The sequence below is a fragment of the Pteronotus mesoamericanus genome, unplaced genomic scaffold (genome assembly GCF_021234165.1).
Source record: "Pteronotus mesoamericanus isolate MK-2021 breed Mesoamerican mustached bat unplaced genomic scaffold, CSHL_Meso_final contig_163, whole genome shotgun sequence".
Lineage (NCBI taxonomy): Eukaryota > Metazoa > Chordata > Mammalia > Chiroptera > Mormoopidae > Pteronotus > Pteronotus mesoamericanus.
This window is the reverse complement of record NW_026555064.1, coordinates 9,319,099-9,344,591: the sequence shown is the minus strand read 5'-3', so window position 1 is coordinate 9,344,591 and position 25,493 is coordinate 9,319,099. Positions and strand designations below refer to the sequence as shown.

Sequence of the window (25,493 nt, the reverse complement as noted above, 5' to 3'; positions counted from 1 at the left end):
GTTTGGCTGCAAAGTCAGGTACGCAGTGGCAGGGAAGGTCCTTATTTTGTCAGTTGTCTATTATTTACATATACTGAGAAACATTTAAGTGTTTCTCAATATATGTAAACAGTCTGCAAACAGAGATGAGTCCCTTGTGGAACACATGAGATCCAACTGAGGTTTCCTAAAAATCAGTTCACGGATGGCCTGGAAATACCTTGTAAAAGTATTTCCATTGATACTCTTCTGAAAAAGTATCAATGAGGGATAGGAAAAAGGATCCCCGGTGATCACAAAAGCAGTGACCCCGGGGAGGGGCCCGTCATTTCCCGAAACTGTGCTTCATTTCGTGCGGCCAGGGGTGTCTGACGTGCGGCCCGCAGGCCGCAGATGCACCAGGATAGCCATCGGTGCGGTCCAGCACAAAGTCGTAAATTTATTTAAACCATTGTGAGAATTTTTGGTTTTCATTAGTGCTTGTGTATTTAATGTGGCCCAAGACAACTCTTCTTCCAGTGTGGCCCCGAGACGCCGAAGGCGGGCCAGCCCTGCAGCAATGCCGCGCACAGCGTACGCGCGGCAGTGTGACTACCAACAGCCGGGCAGCAGCGACGACACTGACCAGCAGACCCTCTGTTAGAGACTGAGGGACAAAGATGAAATATGTGGCAAACTATCATTCTGTTATCATTTTATAACAATAATAATGGGAGACATAAAACTAATGAAGGTCTTGTTATATTTCTTGCACCTTGAATAACATCTTCTGTATCTAGCTCCTTAATCTTAAGGAAAATAACATGTACACATACACGCATACACATATATATGCATACATACATCCTACATCATGCCATGCTCATTTAAACTCAGGGTACAGTAGTGGGGGCTCTAAAAAAACCCCCTCATATTTTAGTGCCTCTCCTTTGATGTAATGAAGCACAATGATGCAACAAAAAACAAGATCACATCATATTTTAAAACTTTTTGAAAAGACAGTCACATGCAAGAATTCCTTGTATGCCAGTGTTTCTCAGCCAATAGTGTCTCTGAATAAACGTCAGAGTTTCCCCTCTCCCTCAGATTCTGCCAGGCCACCCCAAACAGCATCTGCTCTCAGAATCCAAAAACCAGACAGTTGTCCCACTGTCCTTTCTGTAATCTGGGTCAAGGCTGGGGGAGGGGGAGATGAGAAAAACCTAACTTGTTTGTTTGTTTGTTTTGATTTTCCAGTTACAGAAGACCGATATTGAAGACGCTTCCCCAAACTGCACAGGCCATCGGGTTTGACAGCTACGACGACGTAAAGGAGTCAAGAGAGACAACGATGTGATGTCTCCCCTCCTGGTTAACTCACGCTCCCTTACCCGTTTACACACGACTCCCGTTGTGACAATATCTCACGTGTGGCCATCAAACCAGTTTCCCAACGGCCTGTCAGCCACCGCCACCAACAGCAAGAAAGACCCAGGGCACAGAGGCTGAGGCGGCCACTCCCCTCACGGCAGGCAGGGCAGCACAAGACCTCTCACCCCAGCGCTTCCCGGCTTCAGAGTTTTTCCTTTGCTGGTCCAGGGCCAGGGCTGCTGTGAAATCTAGAACACAGATCAGAAAAGCATTCCCTCCCCAGCTCAGCAGGGCAGGGTGATCGGGCGGCTGGGAGAGGCATGTGCTTCAGACACTCAAGGTTTCTACACGGTGAGGCACCCTGCAGTCCCTGTGAGAGGGACAGGAAGCAGGGCTTCCCAGGGCTTCCCAGGGACCCATTCCCTAATTCTCTGCACCTATTAAGGCCACAGCTTCCCAGTAGGTGCCAGGAGACGGTGGCCAGTGTGGCCACATACAGATTCCTCAGCCCCTAGGGCAGCTGGGCGGTGCCTCACCCCGTGGGCCCTGCAAATACTACCATTTTCAAAGTGTGCTGATGTGAAAATGGGTGGAAAGCTCTGGATTAAACAAAGCACAGAAAGCACATTCACATAACAGGGCATGACAAAATTCCTATACATTTAATTTCAATGCAGGCTCAACATCACTCAACTTACAGTATGTAGCTTTCCCAGTTTACCTATTAAGTACGCTCTACTTTATTTATATGAAACATAGAAACTCTTCTTTTTCTTGTAAGAAAAAAATACATCTAAAATGTACATCAACAGGTGACTAGTGATCTTTGCCTGATCTTTGCTTGCCTTTGTGCTAGTTCTTGGAAAATTTTCCTTAGGGTAGCAAAACCCCCTCTTTGTAAAAGTTTTAGGGTCTCTGATCCTTATTCCTCATTCCACTGAAAAGACCCTGAAGACAAGTGGGCCAAGGCCGCCCCATGTACCCTCTGCCCAGGGCCTCCGGCCCTGGTCTCTTTCCAGGAGCCCAGTGAAGAAACAACCACAGTGGCCACAGTTTCTCAGTGAGCAAGCCCACTGATTCAGGAACTGCCAACATGCATATTTCAAAGAATTTCCAAAAAGATCATCAGGGAAACCCCTAGAAAAACGAATCTTTAACATTTAGTTGGTTGCACTGGTCTAGTTCCTTGATGGAAACAGGAGTGTTCCTAACATGGCAGGGCCAGCTGGGGGATTCAAGTTCCCACTTGGCCTCTCAGGAGCTGTGTGACTTCAGGGAAGTCACTTAGCCTCTCTGAGCCAAAAGTTCAAGTCAGAGACGGATGGATCTTCTGTGCCAGTTTCCCAAAGTTGTAGGGAAAATCAGATGACATGCTGGGTATGCAATTGCTACATAAACTGTGGAGTGCCTTGCCAGGTAATATATCTAGTATTATGTTTTTGGTTTTTTTAAAATAATGCTTAATTTCAGAGCGAGGTTCAGGTCATGCACTTCCACCTGCTATTATTACAGAGAAGGGGAGTCAGCATTGGATGAAAAACTGCCTGCCAAGGTAAGTCACTGTTAAATACAGCCAAGACCGTAAATATCTTTAGTCAGTCTGAACGTAGGTCAGAGGTCTAAATATGCCCCACGCAGATCATTCAGTTATCATGCGTTCATTCACCCATTCGTCCCTCCAGCAAACATTTGCACAGTGACTTCCCATATATCTTGTGTCCGGCTGCGACAATGTTATGCTGATCTTAAACCTGTGGTTTAGTGGGGAGCCACTAGTCTAGAAAATAACATGAGAGATAACACTATGACTCTGGCGATTTTTAAAAATGATACCATTCTAAACCTTTCATTCTTTAACTACTACTGAAACAATTAAACCATTATCTTCTGCTCCACACTGCTATTTATTTACATTTTGCTTTGAAAAGATTCTTGGCAACCCTTGTCTGACATGTCGCTCTCCACTCGGGTCCCTTCCTGGGTGTGCCTGCCCTCCCCTTTCCTCCTCAGAACATCGGGTTCTGCTTGTACCTCTCCTCCTGCTCACCGAACTATGGCCAATGACTCTTTGGGGCTCTCTCTCAGAGTCTCTCATTCCCTCTCTTTCCCCCTACCTCCTTTCCTCCCTCTTCTTGATTTCCTTCAACCTCCTTTGGGAGGGGGTGAGCTTTTCATTTTGTCTTAGACTAACAGATTACTTCCTATGATGGAAACCACAGTACCTACTCATGAGAGCCCTTACGTGTCTGAGTGACGATGGCATCCTGAATTACGAACTCCAATAATTCCTAGTAATTACCCTTCATATGCTGCACTCGCTCAGCTTCTCTCCTCAAGACCCTGGCGGCTGGCCTAAGAAAAAAGGATGTCCAGAGACCACACCTTCATCACTACGGCCTTCCCTGGAGGGTTTAATACAAAGGCATCACCAACAGACCTGGCCTCAAGCTAATGGATTCACGACATTACTTCCCAGTCTTGGACAGCTTCCTTCCAATCCAAACAGACTCTCAGAATTACTGAAATGAGAATATTAATATAGGCTCCAAAAAAACGTCAAGTTTGACAATCAAAGTGCTACTTTTCAACTATACAGATAGTACTGCTTTCTGAATAAAAAGTTAAGGTAATAAAAGTCACAAAAATAACAAGGGATAAGATAAGATATTTATGTAATGAATGGTCTGATTAATGCGAAGTCACTGCAGTTTCCAGGGTCAGCTGATCATTCCTGCTCTACCCTCCCCTCTTTCCACCCTCTCAAAAAAGTACCAAGAAAACGAAACAAGATACAGGCTAAGGACAGAGTTGGTCTGTTACTGGCTCAATAGGCAACTGAAAAGATCCTCGTCCGGCCTCAGCTCCCTGGAGCTGTGCTACAGATGAGGATGAGGCAGGATGCGCCATAGCGAGCTCCAGCGTCGTGGGGCTGTATTACAGCCCAGGGAAGCAGTCTACTCCGCACTGGTGGGGAAATGTTTCTGCAAGCCTTTTTCAAAATCCCCTTTAAATCTGTGAGTGGAACAGCTTTTAACTCTGATTCACAATCAAGAAACCATTTACTAAAAAAGATATATTCTTCCACATAAAACCCCCATATTCCTACAGGGCAAAAACACAGCAAGTCAACTCAAAAGACAAACACAGAAAAAAAAGATGCAATTCAGATCACGGGCAAGGGCCCCTGTCCCTAACATATAAATAGGTCCTAAATGTTGCTAAGAAAAAGAGCAGCCACCCAATAAAAAGTGGGCAAGAAACAACACCAGACAGTTTACCGAAGAGGAAAATAAAAATGTCCGGTAAGCATAAGAAAAATGTCCAACGTCACTTATAAGAGAAACATAAATTAAAAGTTCACTGAGATACCATTTTCTCGTAACAGTATGACACGAATCCAAGGTCTGCGAGCGCCTTCCCTTTGACAAGGCTGGGAAAGCAGGCCTCCTCACACAGAGCTGGGAGAGTGTAACTTGCTAACACCCCGAGGGCGGGTGATTTGGCAACAGCTGTCAAAATTCCAGATGCACGCACCCCATGGCCCTGCAACTCCACTTTGGGTATTTATTCTACAGTGGTGTTTCACTCGGCTAAAGGGCATGCAGAAGGTTATGCACTGCAGCATGAGTTTTATAGTAAATGTATGAACAGAACATAAATGTCTATTAATAGGGAAGTGGTTAAATATACGGCATTGCCATATAATGGGATAATAGCAGCTATAAAACAGAAAAAGAATGACGACATGCTATGTCCCGATTCAGGAAGATTTGCTGCTCGCGGGAAAGAGTGCGGTGCAGAAAGGCCAGCCCAAGGCTGGGGGAGGGCTGGGATGAAGCCACGTACCGGCGCTTGCCTGTATGTGCGAGAAGCAGCGGGGGAAGACACACGAAGAATGAACGCAGTGGTTACCAAGGGCGGTAGCAGGGCTGAGAAATTCTCCACTGTCCACCTTTTAATATTATTGGATCTTGGACCCCTATAAATAAATGGTTTATGATTTAAAACATTTAAATTGTCAAGTGTCTTCATGACTGTGTCAAAGGCTTTGTTTGCTGAGAACATTAATCACTAACTTCAAGAATGTAGGAGGGGCTTGAGGGGCAGCTGCTGAGGATCATCTTTTGTAGGCTCTTCTCTCCTGCAGTTCCCCAGATGTGCACTCTGAACCGTAAAGACAGAAACAGTCTCACAAGCCCACCTCACACTACCTTTTCTTAAAACGATGTGTCTCAAATACATACAAACATAAATCAGAGTTTAAACTTCTTATGCGCAAAGCTCATTTACAATTAGAAAAACACAATGTATTTTCAAATTAAACTCCTCAGAATCATAAAACCAATCACAGTCTGAAAACACCTCATTACCTTAGGGCGAGCGATGAAGCTGTTCCCTTGACATACCCTGGCCCATGCCTCCGGCCACTGCCCAGGTTGTCTGGAATTCAGCTCACGCATTACCTTTTGCTATGTGATGCGGTGACTCTCATTTCCCCCTGTTCGCATTCAGAAAACCTCCTGTGCTGTGCAATGAACTGACCTTGCTCTGGCCAAATGCGTCTTTTGTGTTTCCAGCCGCCTCTGCCATCACAGTGGTGACGCACAGTCGTTAGCACTTGAGCACTAACACTGGCTGTCAGCCGCACGGTGGTCATTCCAATTACCCAAAATAACTTGTATTAAGGTTGTTTCATTTTCATAGTGTTAATTGTGAACAGAATAAAAATATCAAATTTAAAAATTCTGCAGAACTCAGGCTGAGCACGTACACATACCCTGAACAGTTACATACTCTAGTGAACAAAACAGAACTCTAACTAGTTAACCTCTTTGGGAGGAGGGGCCTCTAGTCACTGCCTCAGATGAGGACTCTGCCGTGAACCTGATTTTCAAGTCTCAGAGGTCAGACTCTTTGACCCCTGAGTCTGCCTTCACCTTGGATTCCCTTTGTGTCACTGCCCACAGCGGGGACAGCCTGGCCCCATTCCTGTGCTCGTTTCCTGACTCTGAGACCCCGGCAGCATCTCCAGGCACCTATGGCCTAGGAAGGGAGGGTAGACAATCCGTGCTGACAGAACCCCCACCTAACACAAATAACAATTCTCACAGAGGGCTATACAACTCAATCTGCATTTCAAAGCCTCTCTCATTAAGTCTCAACAAAACCAAGACACTAATTTCAGACTTAAACATCTGTGCAGATTCTTGCTGAATCCACTCAAATAGAGGGGATGATGTCATATATTTTTGCATCTTTAGTAAGAAAAAAAAAAGTATACCTAATATCTGTTTGATGGATGAATGAGTGAATAGATGAATACATGACTGGGTCAGTGAGTGAATGATGAATTAGCCAGAGAGTAAAAATAGAGAAAAGGCTAAAAGAGAAAGAAAGAGAGAGAGAGAGAGAGAGGCCGCTCACCCAGCCGCTGCATATGGCAGACTCCACCTGAGGCATGAGCCAGCTTCGCTCTACATCTCTTAACACCTGTCTTCGATTACCCCATGGCCCTGAACAAGCAGTATTCCCCTTTTCTCATTCGAATCTTTCTCCAGATATAATGTTCTTTAAAAAATGAGAGTCTACCAAAAAGTATATGTGGGGGTTCTCATGTGCATTTATTTTTTAAGTGTTTGGAGGTGCAGTAGAGGAATTCATTGTGCTATTTGACCTGTTGCCAAGGCTAAAGTTAAAAACAAGTAGATTCTACAGCACTTAGGTTAAAGAATGTGTTGTGGTAAACACAACACAAAATACAAAAGTGTACAGTGATTATAAAGGTCACTGGCTACGAACTTCAGGCACATTCTTTTGATACCATGTTTAACAACAGGCAGGAATGTTGGCTACCATCCAACATAAGTAGAAAGGAAACAATTCTCTCAAGTTCAAGCAGTTTCTTAGTTACATGAAGGTATTAGTCTGTCCAGAAAGGTATCCAGCCATGTAATACGAAAAACAGAAGCACTGACTGAAGGAGACACAAGAAACATTGTACACAGGACAATGACGCCTCAGTCCCTATCAAAGGTATGACCTTCATGAGGAAGTCTGGTTCAGTGGTAGAAGGTTGAATCAAGTCATTAGCAACTGCAACATGATGCTCCTGCCCTGGTAGCAGAAGCCACAGTACAAATTTGCACATGTCTCATGCCAAGATCCTGTGTAAAAATCTCAGTCACAGTAGTTTTCGGAATCCCCAGATCAGCTCCTAGTTCTCGCACTGTCGGTCGCCGATCTGTGTTGATTGCAGCCCATACACGTTCAGCATTCTCAGGTGTTCTGCGTGGTGCAGGCCTTCCAGAACGTGGATCACTTTCAACAGATCCTTGACCATCTCTGAAGCATTTGTGCCACTTTTATTTGTGTTGCACTCATTGCGTCTTCCCCGAAAACCTGAGTCATCTGAATAGTTTCTGCGGAGGAATGTTCAAGCTTAATGCAAAATTTGATGCAGATTTGTTGCTCTACTTGCTCAGTCATTTTGAATGGGATGGCCACACAGTACGCATGCTCACTCAACAGTATCTACTGCCCCCACTGACTAAGTACAGTGAAGTTGTCCTTGTTCACACATGTGCTTTCCAGCCTACTCTCCTTGGCTGCCAGGTTACAATGATGTCATGCAAACCATTCTCATTATATTAACAATGGCTGGACTTTTTCCAGACAGACTACACACACACACACACACACACACACACACACACACACACACTTTAAATGGTAGGAAAGTAACAGTTCTGCCAAAGCTTTTAATTAATTTGTTAGCCATTTTAGAGGCGAAAATCTATTTCCTTTGACGAAAATGCAGGCATATGTAATGCAAACAAATGGAAGCATTTAGTGCTACGCTGAGGTACATGACAGATCTTTCTGGCATTGCTTTGTTCCTTTTAGTATCCTAAATTCTTACTCTTCCTCCTGTTTTGGATTTTCCCTGTATCACACAGTCCTCATTCACCATAGCCATAGAATTGCCATTAACTGGTGTCTGTCTGTCTGTCTGTCTCTCCCCCCATTTCAGGTTCCACAGGACAATACAGTTGAAATCACCTCTCTGGATTTCAGAATGTGAAGCCCTCATAAAAGTAACGATGGCCAAGGTGTACATTAGCTATTGTGTTTCTTTTAAGATGTTAGAGATGTTAGACATTTGAACAAATCCCCATGATTTTAATGAGACTCAACCACTACTAGGAGATTCTGAGGAAGTGAAAATGGGACTGCACTCAACCACATTCCCCAAGTTCAGCTTGTCCAGCACAACAGCACCGACCGACAGAGGCACCGAGGGAGGTGACGACCTCAGGTCCATGGAACAGGCTGTGCTCTCCTTCTGCCTGGTTTTCAAAATAAAATAAAAAAAATACTGATACAACAGGCTTTTCTCCCTTACCTTGTTCCTTTGTTAAAAAAAAAAATCTTTTGGGTAATTATTTGATTTGAATCTGAGCAAACACTCTATTTTGGAGGGATATCACCACTGACTGGTCTAGACGTTTGGTGGCGGCTTCTCTGGGGCCAAAAGTCTCAGTGTTATTGAGTAGCAGGGTATATGTCTCATTAGGACCAGTACTTATTATGAGGAGTCCCACTGCCCAAATCCAGAAATTTTCTCCTGGCTAACCCATTAAAACAACAACAACAAAAGTCTTTGGAACCACCAAAATGATTGGTTCACAAAAGGATAAATTGTTTGCAAGCTGGTACTTGTCTCAGGGAATGAATGCTTGATCTAAGACCCTATGCAGCATCATAGTAAAACAAAATTAAACATCTGTGAGTCCTTCAGTCATCCAGATTCATTATTCACTTGCCCTTACATGAAAAAATTGAAATGGAAGAGCTGGGACTCGGTGCCAGGCATTCTTACTCCATATCCTCTTCTCTTTCCATTACACCATGAAGTGAAAAATGTTCCTTAACTGGTGTTCTGGACCTCCAAGCTGAGCCAGTCAGAAGCAAGGTCACTTTGTTTAAATCGTGAGAACCATCCACTCATACAAGTGGAGCCCGAGGACCACAGGTTGAACTTCCTACTCCTCATCCTGTAACTCATCACAATGGCCATGATTTTGAGCACATGCTACAGTCCGACTGCTGTCCTCGACACTTTCCATTTGTAAGTGTAAACAACTCCAATATACAGGCACTACCTTCACCCTCATTTTAAGATGAGGAGACTGAAGCAAGGAAATGCAATTTGCGCCAAATCACACGAGCCTGGAAGTGCGATGTAGATTTCAACTCCAGTACAAAGCTATTCTCTACCTCTGAACAGTATGTGTCTTGCCTAAAAGTACCTGGACAAGACGGGTGGGTGGTGCTGAAATCTAGGCCCAGCTCTGCCTGGGGGCTGTGCCTTCCCAGTGGCAGAGCTCAGAAGGGACATCTTTTTCTAAGTACACAATGCCCTGTGCAGGATCTGCTCAGGGAGCGGTCCCAAGGCCAAGCTCTTAACCACAAGCCTGCAGTCTTAAACACTAGACTGCTGTCCCTAGAGGTAGCACCCGGTAAAACTATAAACTCAAACAAGTATTGATGAATGTATGAATAATGTATACTATGAAATGGGTTCTATATTACTAAAGGGAAGTGGGATTTAGGAGTGCGGGTAGATTACACAATAATCTTCTCCAGCTGACTTCTGGGACAGCAGCTCTCCATGGACAGTTGCCTGACCTCGTCAGACGCCTGTCATTGGCCTTGTTTGGAAAGAAAACCATACACTAACAGGTATCTTTGTACAGTTGCAAATACATTCAAATGTGCAAATGCATCCTGCCGTAACAGCTAGATACTAATGTAAGATGTCTCAAATACAAAAACAAGAAGACTTTAGGGAAATCAGGATGCCTTTCCCAATGAGAACATTGTTGTTGCATATTTGCCCATGTTCTCCAAGCTCTAAATAAAACACTGCTCAGCTCCCATCTCATCTCATTAAGTGTTTATTTAATTAACCAAAATGAAATCTGGTCTTGGCCAGGTCACGTTAGCCATGCAATCACCAGCTAAAACTGGTTTCAGTACAGAACCCAAGTGTTTCCAGAGCTGTTTATACCAGGGCCCCAAGGTTCCCTCCCTGTTACCAGGAAACCAGGGTTTCTAGGGAAGCTGTGATTATTTGAATCAGTAACACTTTGGGGCTCATTTCAAAGATGTTGGATGAATATCGGAGAACGAACGTTACTACTGATACAATCCAACCAAAAGCATGTATTTGTAAATTATAACAAAAGGCGTCATGGTGGCACCACGCAACACGACTGCCAGGGGAAATAACAGCCTGTGATTGACTATTTAGATAGAACACGGACTCCCCAGTTCGACTTGGTCCCGTCCCTCCTGAGTGTCTTTCTGACGCTGGGGCCGAGAGTCAGTGTCCATTTACCACATTGTGCTCCAAAACTATGATCAATGTTTATGGTAATGAAACCTATCCCCATACCCATCAACTTCATCTCTGTCAAAGCTGGGAAAACAAAAGACAGACTGAGAGGATCACATGTTGCAAAATATTTGGGGAAAGATATATCTTTGTGCAAGAAAGAACATTTCTGAGTGTTTAACATTTTAAAAACTTGACCTTCACAATATAGGTAATATCCCTTTTCCCTCCATTCCCTCCTTCCTCATTCCCTTTCAAAAATAATTATTTGAGTTTAAAATGCCAGGAATTGTTAAATATCCAGGTGCTAATCCCTCTTCTATGTAGCCGGTGTCAGGACCAGACTTGCCCAGGAAAACAAGAGTCTTTCCAGAGAAACTTCTCTTTCTGAGAAATGTTTTTTCCTAGATCCTTCAGGGTTTTGCAGGGGACTAAGTTTGATACTTCTTAATGCCTGGATCTTCATTTTCCCTGTTAATTTCAGCAAAGAGCCCTAAACTTTACACTAAACAACACTGAATGTTTATTACGTGCATTTGTACACTCATTTCCATAAACCCAGATGCTTCCTGACTGTACCTAGCAACCTGGACAACATTTATTAAGCAGGCTTTCTCTCTGCCTCCTACTTTGTGCAGAAACAAGGTGCCCAGAACCTTAAGGTACATGAAGTCTCAGGGTACATGGGACTGTTTAACTGTGTGGGTGATAGAAAAACAATGCATTATTCTACTTCCAAAGAAATAAGCAACAGTGAATTTCAACTAGATGTAAGAAACAGCTGGCCTGCCAACTTACAGTCCCAGACAGTTACTAAACCAAACATTCTTCTTCTTTTCCTTTCTCTCTTCTTTTCAATTTTTTTCCTTCCTCCTCCCCTCCTCCCCTCCCTCCCTCCCTCCCTCGCTTTCTTCCTTCCCCTCCTTCCTTCCCTCCTCCCCTCTTTCTAACGTCTTTCTGCTCTGTGTGGGCGAGGCTGTTTAATTTACACATTACTCTGACTTGGTCTGGGCTGCCCCCGGACTGAGGGCTGCTCAGCAGAGCTGCCGCTGCCATCTACCTGATTTCGCTGAGTAGATGGGCAATTCTCTGTTAAGAGAGAGCTTCATCTGGAAACACAGCACCCTAATACAATATTAAACCTGACTGCTGCTTTCGGCTGTCAAAGGACTTTCAGCATCTCATTTGACCCTCACAGTACACATGTGAGGTGGGCAGGGGGATCCATCCCCATTTTCATGTGGAAAACTCTCAGAGAAGTTAAGTGCCATGATCACGTATTTAGGAGACAACATTGCTGTGCCTTGTTCTGGTACAGAGAGTCTTTTAAGTTAGCATCCACCAAAAATGTTTCAACTCCGTCACAGCAAATATACTTTACCATAAAAGATAAATATCGAATTTCTTTTTATCAAACTCTGTCTGCCATACATAATTTTTTTAAAAAAATAGATATTCTCTTTGACATTTATACTTTATTGGAAGGACATTTCCAAGGCCCTTACAAAAATGATTATCCCCATTTACTAAGCTTTTTAAAAATACCCTCTCCCGTTCGATGTAAGCATTACGAATCTTCTAAGACAAAGATCTAGCTGGTGAGTAACAGCAAGGGAAGAAAGTATTCAGGCCTTGATAAAATCCCTGTGCTCATCTAAACCTTAAAAAAGTGAATTATACAAGGAGGAACCCAAAAAACCAGAATGTATTTATTAAAAATTGTATATTTATTCTTAAGATGTTTAAACTTCAGTCACCTTTAAAGTCTCTCCATTTGATGCAATACACCTATCGAAACTTTTTTCCACTGCTCAAAACAGCTGTTGAACTTGTCGATTTTTGACGCTTTTTAGTGCTTCCGTTGTTTTTTTGTTTTACCACTTCCACAGAAACAAGTTGTTTCCCTTTAAGGACTTTTTTCATCTGGGGAAACAAAAAGTTGCTCAGCATGAGATGGGGTGAATAGGGAGGGGTGAAAGGACATGGAGGTCATGTCCTTTCTGGTCAAAAACTGATAAACAGCACAGTGTGGGCAGGTGCGCTCATAAATCACCCATCATGACGTGGGCAAACGTGTTGAGTCTTCAAAAAAAATTCCCTGAAACTGAACGCAGCCTCTCACAACAATGCCAGCCAGCATGTTGACATAGCTGGGTTCCTAGGACACTCACCTAGTGGGGGAAGCCTGTACTACAAGGGGCCCGCCCTCCAGAAGACAATTACGGTTTTTTTGGGTTCCCCCCTCATAAGCACAACAGGAATAGAACACAACAGAAATCTGTAAGTGGCCTTTAGAAGTACACACACTAAAGTTTCGTCTACTATCACACCCAATTGTACACAGTCCCTGTGACAAACTGAAATGTCCACACACACACACAACAAGTAAAAAGCAAGAGTAGGAAGTGTCCTCTGCTAGCCAAAGCTTTTACTGGTACAAAGTTTTATTGGAGGGAAGACCACAACTCACTACAGATATGTCCATCAAGGGTACAACCTAAGCTATTTAAGTTGTGAAAAAGACATGGAGCGCTGGCGTCGTCAAACACACCCCGACATTGGAACCGTACAGCCAAGGGGAGCAGGGCTCCTTAAAAAAAGAAAACCCGTAAATGTATGAATTTTTTCGAAAACAAAACCATATGATGTCTTTATGAAGCCTCCATGGAATTTGCCATGAAGATGGGGGTTTCAGAAGAGGGGGAAACTAATTTTTATGGGGTGACAGTGAGGAGAAAGGGGACCGTGGGCTCAGATAAAAGGGGACAGCAGATAAATGGTTAAAGTCAGGGGGCATGGGACACCCTCTTCCTAAAGATCACAGTTACACTCAGGCAGGACCGTCTCTAGACTAGAGAGACTAGAGCTGGTCCAGTTGTGAAAGAAGGCACAGGAAGAAAGAGGGGCTTCCCGCTCCCACCCTGAGGATTACTCCCTGAGAGTCGTTGGGGAGAAACGGAGTGTGTGGTCTGTCCTGATTAGAGAAGCCATCTAATCAGAGCTGCACACTGATCAGGCTGATACCTGAACTGCAGACTGCAAAGGGGAAACGCCAACTCACTGTTCTGTAGTCAGACCTCAATCTTCTTTCCATTTGCCTGTAGAGAAGGAGCATTAACAAGGGGGTGCCAGGGGAGTTACCTGTCAGAGCCGGGTGCTCTGCATTACAGAGCATGGGGGTGAGGGGTTCCCCGGGCTCCCTGAGAGGGGCGTCTGCCCGGAGGCGGGCAGCCACAGCAGTGGCAGGCCTGAGACTTAGGCTGGATGCTTTACGGTCTCAATCCGCGCCCTCCGCTCCCAACCTTGCTGCATCCTCCCAACACACAGGTACGCACGCACGCACGCACGCACGCACACACACAAGTACGCACGCACCCAGGTATGCACTCGGGCACGCATGCGTGTGCGCCCGCACAGCCTTCCCCACAATAACTGTAGCTGAAGGGTCCCACATCGGGGTACCAGGATGAAAGTAAAAAGGAAGCACTGGATTTTTTATTCAAAGATAGTGATATATTCCTGTTGTTTAAACACTTATAGCAAACTGAACGTTTTTAACTACGTGGAAGAATAACAGAATTACCTAGAGACGGTAAAAGATTTCTTATACTGTATAGTAATCCTGTTGCCAGCAACGAGAAATTCCTGAAAAATCACTTTGGTGGAAAAGTTGAGGCAGGTAAGACTTTAGAGTACTGGCTCTTCATGTGTGTTATTCACACTCTACTTTAAGGAGCTGATGAAAGGGGTGGGGCCCGAGTTCTTGAAAATCTCACCTATTTAATATCCCTAAAAGAAACAGTATTGGGTTGGTCAAGAAGAGCATTTAGTTTTCTCTGTAAAATAAAGGACATGGTTTTCATTTTCATGAGTAATTTCATCTGATCATTTCATAATTGATTTGGATATTTTGATTATGTTGGCTGCTATCTCCCACTAATGGCTCCTATAGGTAGCAGCTGGGGGTGCTGCTAAACATCTTCCAATGCATAAGGCAGCCCCACAGCAAAGAAGTATTTGGCCAAAATGTCAGTAGTACCAAGAAACTTTGCAAACCACCCCTGACATGTTCAATCAATCACAGCACCTTCTCCATACATACACTGCACAAATCCTTTTTTACATTTCAGTTGCATTTTTTCCTTTCTTTAAATAATAAAGCATAATACACCAAAAATGTTGTGCCTTCTTCAATCTTCAATATTAAAATGGCTGCACAACAATTCACCAGTTTTGATTTTTTTTTAAATGCATGCTGATATGACAGCTGTCACAATACCAACAAAATTGTTTCAAATGAAGTTAAAGACAACTTAGCACTACTAGAGCTATTGTATGGAAAAACTAAATGAACTTTCTAACCAACCCAATAGTTTGGAGGAGCTAGAGTGTTGTAATGATCCTATAAAAAGCACAAAAATATTTTTATATTCACAAAGATTATTAATTACATTAATAAAAATCAACATTGTATGTTGAATTTACATTTTCCTCCTTTGGTAGCCATAAACTTTTGGAGTTCGACCTCCCTCACAATAAACATGGATTTCTGTGTTTTTTATGGGAAGCCCATACAAACAGGCCTTTCCTTGTCTGGTGCTAAATCCAAAGGTTCAATGCTTCTTAACTGTGTAACTTGGAATGGCTCCATATTTCATTCCAAAGGCATCTTCGCCAGAAGGCTGGAAATGGGGAAGGTTTGGAAATATTTTTAAGGAAAATCTAGAGTTAGTTTTCAGACTTCCTGGCATACAGAATCATGTCACTGTAACCCATGGTGCACTAAGACAATGACCTCACAACAACATCACAACAACGGCAACGCAGCACGCGAGAAGGCGCAGGCTTGCTCTGCTCGTTCCCTTCATTTCCATGCTCAAAACTACGTTTCTAAGACTGGGGTTCACTTTGCCTGTTTCCTGAACTTCCCAAAGGATGCATTCCAATTCCATCTTCCTCTCTTCTTTTTATCTTGCTTTTTATCCTTCTCTTTCTATATTCAGTCCCAGCTAAGCACAAATCCAAACTCTGCCTGTAGCCAGCATGGTCTCTTCAAGTTAGACTAAGCACAGTATTAGATATGTAAATATGATATAATGCCGATGGGGTAAAAGAGAGTAAATGAAGTAACGATTTCTTCTTTCCATGCTTTAATGAAAGAGTCCAAGTGTAAATTTATTAAGTCCTGCTTATTTTTTTAGAGACTACCTTGGTTCCTAGGCTAAACAAGATTTCAAAAACTCATTTGTACTACTAAAATGTAAATAGTTTTCCTTATGAAGAAGTATTAAACACAATCTAAGAAAACTAAAAGATGTAAGCAGTGTTGACTTTTCTTTTATTCAGAGTGTAAACAGAGTTGAAGTCCTCAGTGTTCTACTTGACCTTCCCCCAGCAAATACTTGCCCGCAAGCCTTAGAGCACCTGAGCTGAAAGGGCAGGTGCGCATTTCACAGGCCTCACCCCATGGACCACATAGTTATTCACCAAGCTTTGTGCAACATGGACCCGAACAGGGCCCAAACAGATCTGGAAATTTCTCATCCAGATCTTCCACGGAGGGTTGGAAGGGGAACCTTAATGGATCCTACTGAGAGGAAACCTAGCTCCCTGACAGGATGTGTAAATCAAAACTGTGAGGTGCCCTTTGAAGCAAACCAGAAGCCCACTGACAATTTCAGAACACCTCAAAAAAATGGCTGGTGTATCCTCTGAGCTTTCTAGAACACACACCTGGAAGAAGAACAAACAAATAAACACAAAACACAGAAATGGGGAAAGTGGGTTAATGACGTCTTCATGGCTCTCTGGCTTAACTACAGTAGTCCCTTCTAATCCACGAGGGACAGTTCAAGACCCCCAGTGGATGCCTAAATCATGGATAGCACTGAACCCTATATATTCTCGTTTTTCCTGTACATACACACCTATGGTAAAGTTAAACTTATGTGTTAGGCATAGTAGGAGATTAATAATAGCTAATAATAATGGAGAACCATTATAACAATATACTGTGATAAAAGTTATGCGAATGTCTTTGGGGTCATTAAGGAAAATAAGGGTGACTTGAACACAAGCACTGTGATACCAGACAGTTGACCTGACCCCTGAGACAGGTACTAAGTGACTTCCATATGGGAAGCACACGCAGCGTGGAGATGCTGGACAAAGGGATGATTCACACCCTAAGCAGGATAAAGCAGGATAACTTGAGATTTCATCACCTTCCTCAGAATGGTACACAATTTAAAACTTATGAATTGTTTATTTCTTGATTTTTCCATTTAATATTTTTGACTGACGTTGACCATGGGTAAGTAAAACCACAGAATGCAAAACTGCTTATAAGGAGGGACTACTGTACTAGAACAAATATTTCTAAATTACAAATTCCTAATTGGCTAATTAACCATCTATTAGCTACACATCTCTACCTCTATCTGAATCTATATTGTTACATACATATGTATAGAAAGAGAGAAGGCGGCCCCTCCCAGTCTTCTACCCCAGTCCTCTCTCTGGTAGTCACATATGCCACTATCAGAGAGTCACTTGTGCAAGGAGAGAAAGAGGGAGAAGAGAGAGAAAAGAAAAAGGGTCCGTGACTTTCGATGGTTCGGCTTGTCTTTTTTTTTTTTTTTACTTTACAATGCTGAGAAAAGCATGTGCGTAATATATTATAGGAGATATTCAACACTTTTATAAAATAGGCTTTGTGTTAGGTGATTTTGCCCAACTGCAGGCTAATGTTAAGTTCTCTAGGCACATTTAACATAGGCTAGACTACAATGTCCAGTAGGTTAAGTGTATTAAGTGCAGTTTCGGCTTTGGGTATTTTCTACTTCCAATGGTTTATCAGGACATAACCCTGTGGTAAGCCGAGGAGCATCTGTACCATGTTTACGCACAGAACTTTTAAAATGTGCACATCCAGGAAGGGAAGGTGGGAGGGAGGAAAGGAGGTAGGTATGTAAAAACAATTTAAAGTTGCTGGTCAAAAATTACCTTTTCCAAAAAGCCTGAATATTTGACTCAATTTTTTAAGCTACCTAAATATCAGATAGATACTATTTGTTTTAACAGCACCCTTTAAAAAATGTGGTGTCTCTGTAAACTGCAGGCCTCTGGAGTCTCACACAGGTGTGAATTGGTTAGAGCAGCTGCCTCCTGACACCTGGGTGAGACCATCAGCAAGGGGAGGGCAAGGATGTGATGTCTTCTAAGAATGGCTCTCTATGCTAACTGCATTGTACATAACTTACCTCTCAGAATCCTCACCATGACTGCTAAGAGGTTACTGAACCATCCTATACGTATAAAAAAAAATCAAGCTCAGAAAGGGACACTTCCCCAATCACATCTCTCTTGGTAACCGAAGGGTGGGGCTTGAATCCAGCTGTCTGCTTCCTAAGGGAAGGGCTGAAAAAGACCAGAGCCCTCTGAGGGGTGGAGAACACAAGGCTGTGTGAAGAGGCACCCTGGTGGCTTTCCAGTTTGCCTGTGGTACTGTCTGTACCCTACTGGCTAAGAAGCACGCGTGAGGGTCCCACACCTCAACGTGGTACCCACCAAAGCTGTTAGCACTGCAAACTGCCTAGTCTCACATTACAAATGCCTGATTTGTACACAACTACAGAACAGGCTTTTGTGGCAGGCCTGAGAACCGTCCCACTGTGAAAGCCGGATCTCTTCTAAGTGGGTCCTCTCTGTGCACAGTGAGAGCAAAGCAGAAAGTTCATAGAGTGGCCCTGAAACAGGAAGTCGGCCTCAACCCCTCCAACTTCTAACAGGAGGCTTGGAGTACATTTCCTCTTCCCTGCTTCTTGAGAACAGTATATGAACACCCAGAAGACATCAAAAGCCATCTGAAGTCCTCCACAAATTACATGCTTGCATTCTTACAGCTTCTTTGAAAAGTCAGGTAAAGTCTCGAGACAAATTGGGATGGGTGACTATGAAAAAGAAAAACTGCAAGCCAATCCTATTCATCTATGAGAAGGCAAAATTCCTAAATAAAATATTTCAGCAAGAGGTATCAATGCACATATAAAAACAGTAATATAGCACAGACAAGTTGATTATTTTATACATGCAAGTTTGGTTAAATAATTGAAAAATCAGTTAGTATAAATCACCACACTAACAGAATGAAAGAGAAAAAAATCATACAATTTCCTCAATAGACATAAAAAGAATTTTTAAAAATTCAGCACCTGCACATAATTCAAAACACTTGGCACACCAGGAATAAGAACTTCCTTAAAATGAAAAAAAAAATTATCTCCACAATTATCACCATATTTGAATAAATGTCAAAAGTTTTTCTTTTGAGACCTGGAAGGGGACAAAGATATGTAAAATCAACAGTTATTCAACATTGTACAATCTGCCTGTGCAAATAGGCAAAGAAAAATTTTATAAAATAAAAACATTAGAAAAGGAGAGAGGGGGGGGGAAGGCAGAGACAAATGTATTTAAAAAGTAAATAAATTAATTAAAAAGAAAGGGGATAAAACAGTCAATATTCTCAAGATGATATGACTCTATATGCAGAAAATACCAAAGAATCTGCAGATAAATTACTAAAATTCATTTCATTAGTTAGCTATGTTCTGGATATAGATCAATATAAAAATAAAAACACTAACTATTTCTAAAGGTCAGCAAAAAAAATTAGAATATGAAATTTTTAAAAATAGAGTAAAAAATATGAAATACCTAGGAATAAATCTAATAAAAGATGTGTAAGACCTCTACACAGAAAACTATGAAACATCATTGAAAGAAAATTTAAGATCTAAATAAATAGAGGAACATACCATGTTCATGGACCACAAGTCTCAATATCAATAAAGATATCAATGTTGCCCAAATTTATTCATAGACTTTACTCTCACTCAAAATTCCAACAGTTCAAAAGTCTTTGTTGCTGCTGTTGTTTTGTTTTGGTGGAACTTAATAAGCAGATTTGAAAATGTTATGTAAATGGAAAAGACAAAGAATGCCAAGAAACTCTTAAAGAACAAGAAACAAAATACGAGGCTTCATCTAATGAATGTAAACTCTTATTATAAAACTACAGTGTGGTACTGGTGCAAACACATATTCTAATAGACAAAAGCAATAGACTAGGGATCCCAAACAAATTGACACACATCTGGTTATTTGATTTATGACCAAAATAGCCCTACAAAGCAGTGGGAACAGAATGGACTTACTAATAAATCATGCTGAGACAACTGGCTGCCTATAAAAGCTTTTTTTTTTTTTCCATAAAACTTGATCTCTATTTCACACAATATTCAAACGCTAATTCCCAGTGAACTGTAAATATAAATTTGGGGGTTAAAACTGAAACATTTCTCAAAGATAGAAGAATATCTTAATAACTTCAGAATAGGAAAAGACTTATCAAACAGGACACAGTAAAACACTAACCATAACGGAAATGGAATCAATAAAGGATTTAGACATTAAAGTTAAGAACCTCTGTTCATCCTAAAGAGAGTGCACGAGCAAGCAACAGAATGAATATTCTGCCACACATATTATCAACAATGAACTCATATCCAGAGTACATTTAAAATACCTACAAGTCAGTAAGAAAAAGGTAGACAACCCAACTGAAAAGTGGACAAGAGACTTGAACTACCATGTCACAAAATACTGCTAACTGCCAATACACATGAAAAGCACTCAGCCTCATCAGTCAGGAGAAAGCAAATTAACTCCACAATGTGCTATTACTACAAAATCCCCAGAATGACTAAAATTACAAAGACTGACAATACTGACAAGGATATAGAGCAAGGGAAATGCCCATATGCTGCTGAGGGGAGTATGTTAGTACAAGTACTTTGGAAAATGGGTTGATACCATTTGCTGAGGTTGATGGTACAGATAACCTGTAAGCTGGCTTTGCTCTCCTGAGTACAGACAAGTAGAAGGAGGTGCCCAAGGACACCAAGAAACACATACAAGAATGATCATGGCCACCTCACCCTTAGTGCCCTAATCAGCTCATCCAAGGTCCACCAACAACACGGATAAATGGTTGGGGGTAGGTATCCTTGGACAATAGTTTTCTGTACAGCACAGAAAAATGAACAAACTACAGCCACAAACAACAACATTCATAAATATCACAAACACAATGCTGAGCAAGGAATCCAGACACATGAATACATACTCTAAGATTCCATTCATCCTTGCTTAAAAGACACAGGCAAAACCAAAATGCTGTGTTTAGGGGCTTGTTCTTTGACTGAAATTCTATAAAGAACATCAAGGAAATATTTACCAAAATCAGGATTTTTTCCCACTTTTTTGGGAGGGTAAGTTATGACTGGAAGAAGGTCCCCGGGGACTTTTGGGGCATTGGCAATGCTCTATTGTTTATCCTGGTGTTGGTTTCAAGGTGTCACTGTGATAAATCCTTGTACTATGCATCTTTATTTTGTGAACTTTTCTGTATGAATACGAAAACTCAGTTAAAGGAGGTAAAATAATAAATCAAATGCATCTACGATAAAAGACATCATTGTGTCAGTCAATACCTATGTATACCACCTGGAATTGGGAAGAGAATAACTTACTTTTTTAAAAAAAAAGGCAAGTGGCCTCATTGTGGCCCATTGTCTTTGACAGCTTTCGCGCTGACATGTCACCAAGCACCGTGGACCACTGAGCACTCCTGGCCAGTCCACCAGGAGCAGGTTTCCTACTCATCTGTCATCCATCTAATGAGTAGACCAGTGAGCTGGTCCGGATGATGCACATTATAGAAAAGTTCTGAGATACCCCAGAAAATCCCCAACAACTGATACCCAACATTTGTTCCTCCCTTCACACCTCACAGGTCGATCGTGTCTTTCTTCAGTTGTCAACTCAAAAGTCTCTTTTTCAGGGAATCTTACCCTGTCCCCATTCTGACCCCCAACCCTGACAGGGGTGACCAACATCATGGTCCTCTCCTTTTGATTTTGTGCTGGCCATCCTCCTTTATCCCACCTCTCAGATCCCTCCTCGGAGGCTGATCCCGAGAGACTAGGTCACCAGGACACCCTGCCCAGCTGACCTGTTGGGTGCCACTGGTGAGAGGCAATGGCAGAAGCTGGCAAGTGGGAGAAGAGAGGTCCAGCATATCCTCCTCTTTCCTTTTCTGCTGTGGTCTGTGCTCCTAGGGGTGGCTGCTTCCCTGGAGGTCCAAGCTCATCCTTCCAGCTCACGCTGCCCCCAGCATCATCATTCCTGCCCCGTAGGGTGGTGCCAGTGCCCCAGCTTCGCCCTCCACTGGCTCTAGTAACCTTGCCTCGATCTTCCTAAGCTGTTCTTCCATGAACCTCCCTTCACTTGAACTAGGCTGGATTCTGTTTTCTGTAGGGACCCCACAGAGTGCCAATTTTACATCAATTTATTTGTATGATTATTTTATCAACATTTGTCTTCTACCAGGCTGTCAGCTTTGTGACACAGGCCCTTCAGAAAATGCCAACGAATATTTGTGAAATGACTTAGTGAGTTAATAAACGCATGAATGAATTTGCATTAGAATCAGAATATACTATACCTAGTAACAAGGACTTCTAAAATGTCGCTGCTGCATTTCACGTGGCCCCAGTCTATCAGAGCAAATGTTTTTTTCTCTGTGGGTTGAAAATAGCCTTTGTTGGCAGGGATATTTTTACTTATGACAATAATTTCAACTATTCCAGCAATAAGTGTAAAAGCTGTGATTTCTCAATTCAAAAGACATAACTTTATCTGAAATGTCATCACTGGTGAGATTCCAAGTGGACTGCAGTCAGTTACAGCTCTAAGAGCCAGAAGGAATGCAATAAAAATGTTACCTAGAAAAAGAAGGCTCTGCATCTCTGAGTTTTCATAACCTATTACAAGTGAGCCTAGGAAACAATCACCCAGTTGTTACAGGGTATAGGAGGGTTGACTGCAGGCAGGAAGTGTTTTTCATTAACACGATAAGCTATCAACTCCACATTGTTGCTTTAGACTGAAAGGGCAACTTGGGCTGATCCCAATATTAGACATGCAAGTGACATAGTAATGTATATAGTGAGGCAGCTCCTGCAAAATGAACTGGAAATTTCTGATTCTAGGACGCTCCTCAGAATTTCCAGAGCGGGGTCTGCAACTCTGCAGATTCTCTTCTCTTTTATGGTAGAAAAAGTGCAGAAAAATCAGACTGCTGACAGGCGATCTGATGCACTAGCCCAGATTTTGCAATCCAGTAGAGGCCATACAACGTGACATTTGAATTGTAATCTTGAGCAAACTGGTTTATAAATTATAATCACAAGTAAATATATTCTATACCAGGAATGTTTCCTTCTAAGAGCATTTTAAAAGCAACAATTTACCTAGCAAGCAAGTTCTGGGAAGGTGACATATTCTGAAAAGGTCAAGGGTCTTCCCTTTTCTGGTTGAGCCTCTCCTGCTTCTTCTGCTAACTTTTTCATTGTATTTTAAAAAGTATCCAGTTCTGTTCATTCTAACCAACAGGAAGAGCAACGGTCCTTTCTCTAGTACTGTAGGAGTTCAAGATTCTGTATAACCTATCACCAAGCAAACTTGTTAGTTAATAAAGCCCTTTCTGATATGGCGCTGCTTAGGACATGGGTCTGATTTGATCATCCCGAGTGATATGGCATGGTTTTAGTAATAGGTACAATATTAATCACACCTTGTGAGAGGTTTCAGGAAGAAGTGATTGAGTTAAGAATAGTTAAAACACAGTTATACTGCTAATTCCTTTTACAACCACATAACTTGCTTGCTATGTGTAATTCGGTGCAACAACAACAGAAATTCCTTTTTCCTTATTCTCTTAGGCGGTAACTGCTATAGGGAATGACCACACCAGTTCCTTAATCATTGCTTGCCTTCAAACAAAAGAGCATTTTATACCAGATCCTGCCATTACCAGTAAAGAGAATGAAGTAAAAATGAACTGTCCTCCACCTTTCTTGCCCATCTGTAAAGAGAGATTGTTTTCTAAAGGGGGGAGGGGGAGGGGGAAGTACCGCATTTAGTTCATCAGGGCTGATACCCCCCACCCAGACTCACTCATCTCCATTCCCTTCAACATCACCCACTTGTGAGGCACCCAGAGCACGAAGGGCCCACAGCCTAATACGGTCAGAAAATAAGCATCTCTTGCACAGTCCGAAAATCACGACTCTCGATGCCTTCCCAGCACCGAAATGGGGCGGGCGGCTGAGCCCCGGGGGACCGGGAGGCGTCTCGGGTGTCCGCAGGCCAGCGCCCCGGCTGGCGCCGCAGCTCTCGGGGCCCCCCACCCCTTCCGCAGGGACCTGCCGCGGGTCCTTACCCGCCAGTCCACCGCCACCGCCGCCGCCTCCGTCGTCCGAGTGCCCCTTCCTCCGCTGCAGGATGAAGTAAGGGTTGGCCCTCTCGGTGATCCACAGCGCGTTGGCCAGCAGCACCTCCTCTGGGTTCACCCACATGTTCCCGGGCGCCGCGGGCGGTCGCACAATGGGGCGGCGGGTCGGCTCCTGCACACACCGGCGCGCACGGGCGCGCACCCCCGGGCACACGCTCACCCGTCTGCCCGCTGGGTGCGGTGTCGGAAAGCGACTTCAGCAGCGGGTGGCGGGCGGCACCTCAGCCACAACAAAGACCCCGCGGGCGGCCGAGGTGGACGGCGAGGACCTGGGCACCGTGAGCAGCATCCTCCCCGCGCGCCGCCGCCTCCCGCGAGCCCGCGGCCGCAGACGCCCAGGCCCACTGCCCGCAGCCGGGCCGCGGCCCAGCGCGGCGGGAGAAGAAAACGGTGTGGCTCGGTCCCGGGATCCGGCTAGGTAGCGGGCAGCACTGCAGGCGACTCGAACTTCTTCGGCCCCACGGTGCGGGCCGAGCTGGGCTGGGGCGCGGCTACTCCTGCGGCGCCGACCAAAGCTCTGGGCCGCCTTGGTGCCAGGCAGCACAGAGCCCTCGAGCCCACTGCGCGTTAACACTCCGTGTCGGGGCCACTGGCACCCACGGCGAAGCCCAGCTCCTCGCTGGAAGGACGCTCCGGACACTGCGAATGAATGGCGACAACGGGGTTCACTTGGAGCGAGCCCGCGTGGCACCAGTTTCCTCGGGCGCAGGTCCTCCGTGGGCTCTGCGCGCCGCGACTTACCGCTGCAGCTGGCTTTGGAGGAGCCTCCTGGGCACCGTGCGGCAAGCCCTCGGCCCCCACGCCCATCCCAGCTGGGAGGACGCTGCCCGCCTCTGAAGGGGGTGGTGTGCCGTGCGTGTTTATGGTGGACGCTCGGTAGGCTAGCGCCACCCCTCTTCCCAGGAAATAAGTGTTTCACGGTTCCAGACTTGGAGCTAGATACCCGGGTCGGAAGCGTACGCAGCCAATGGCTGTCGATGTTTTTGTTTCCTGCATCCCTAGGGCAAGTCATGTGCTAAACTTGTCACCGCCTGTAACCCCTCCCCCTCTCCATTCCTTTGTAATTAAAGTGGCCCAGCTAAGTGCATTACATCACTTCTTTGCTTGACCTGTAGTGCATGAGCAATAGCGAAGTTGGAAGCAGCCCAAAAGCTTAGACCAACTAATTCACACTACAGCTGTTCCTATATCAGACATTGGGAGCTTCGAGGACCAGGCATGGCAGAATTCGGGGGTTTATCCACATTTTAATAGATGGATTAAAAAAAAATTTTTTTAAACCATTGAAATCAGAGACACACAAACCAGGCCAGCTATCCCTAGACAGTTTTTTGCTTTCTCCCCGTA

At 43.7% G+C, this 25,493-nt stretch overlaps 1 protein-coding gene across 1 annotated transcript in view; it reads right to left on the bottom strand.

The window, feature by feature from the left end:
• The window catches only part of TBC1D9 (TBC1 domain family member 9), a 74,833-nt gene extending 50,423 nt beyond the window's left edge, over positions 1 to 24,410 (bottom strand). The window contains exon 1 of the mRNA XM_054562949.1: positions 24,075 to 24,410. Within this exon, the coding sequence (XP_054418924.1) occupies positions 24,075 to 24,210 (136 nt within the window). The 5' untranslated portion in view covers positions 24,211 to 24,410. The remainder of the gene's footprint in view (positions 1 to 24,074) is intronic.
• Between the last annotated feature and the right edge of the window lie 1,083 nt (positions 24,411 to 25,493).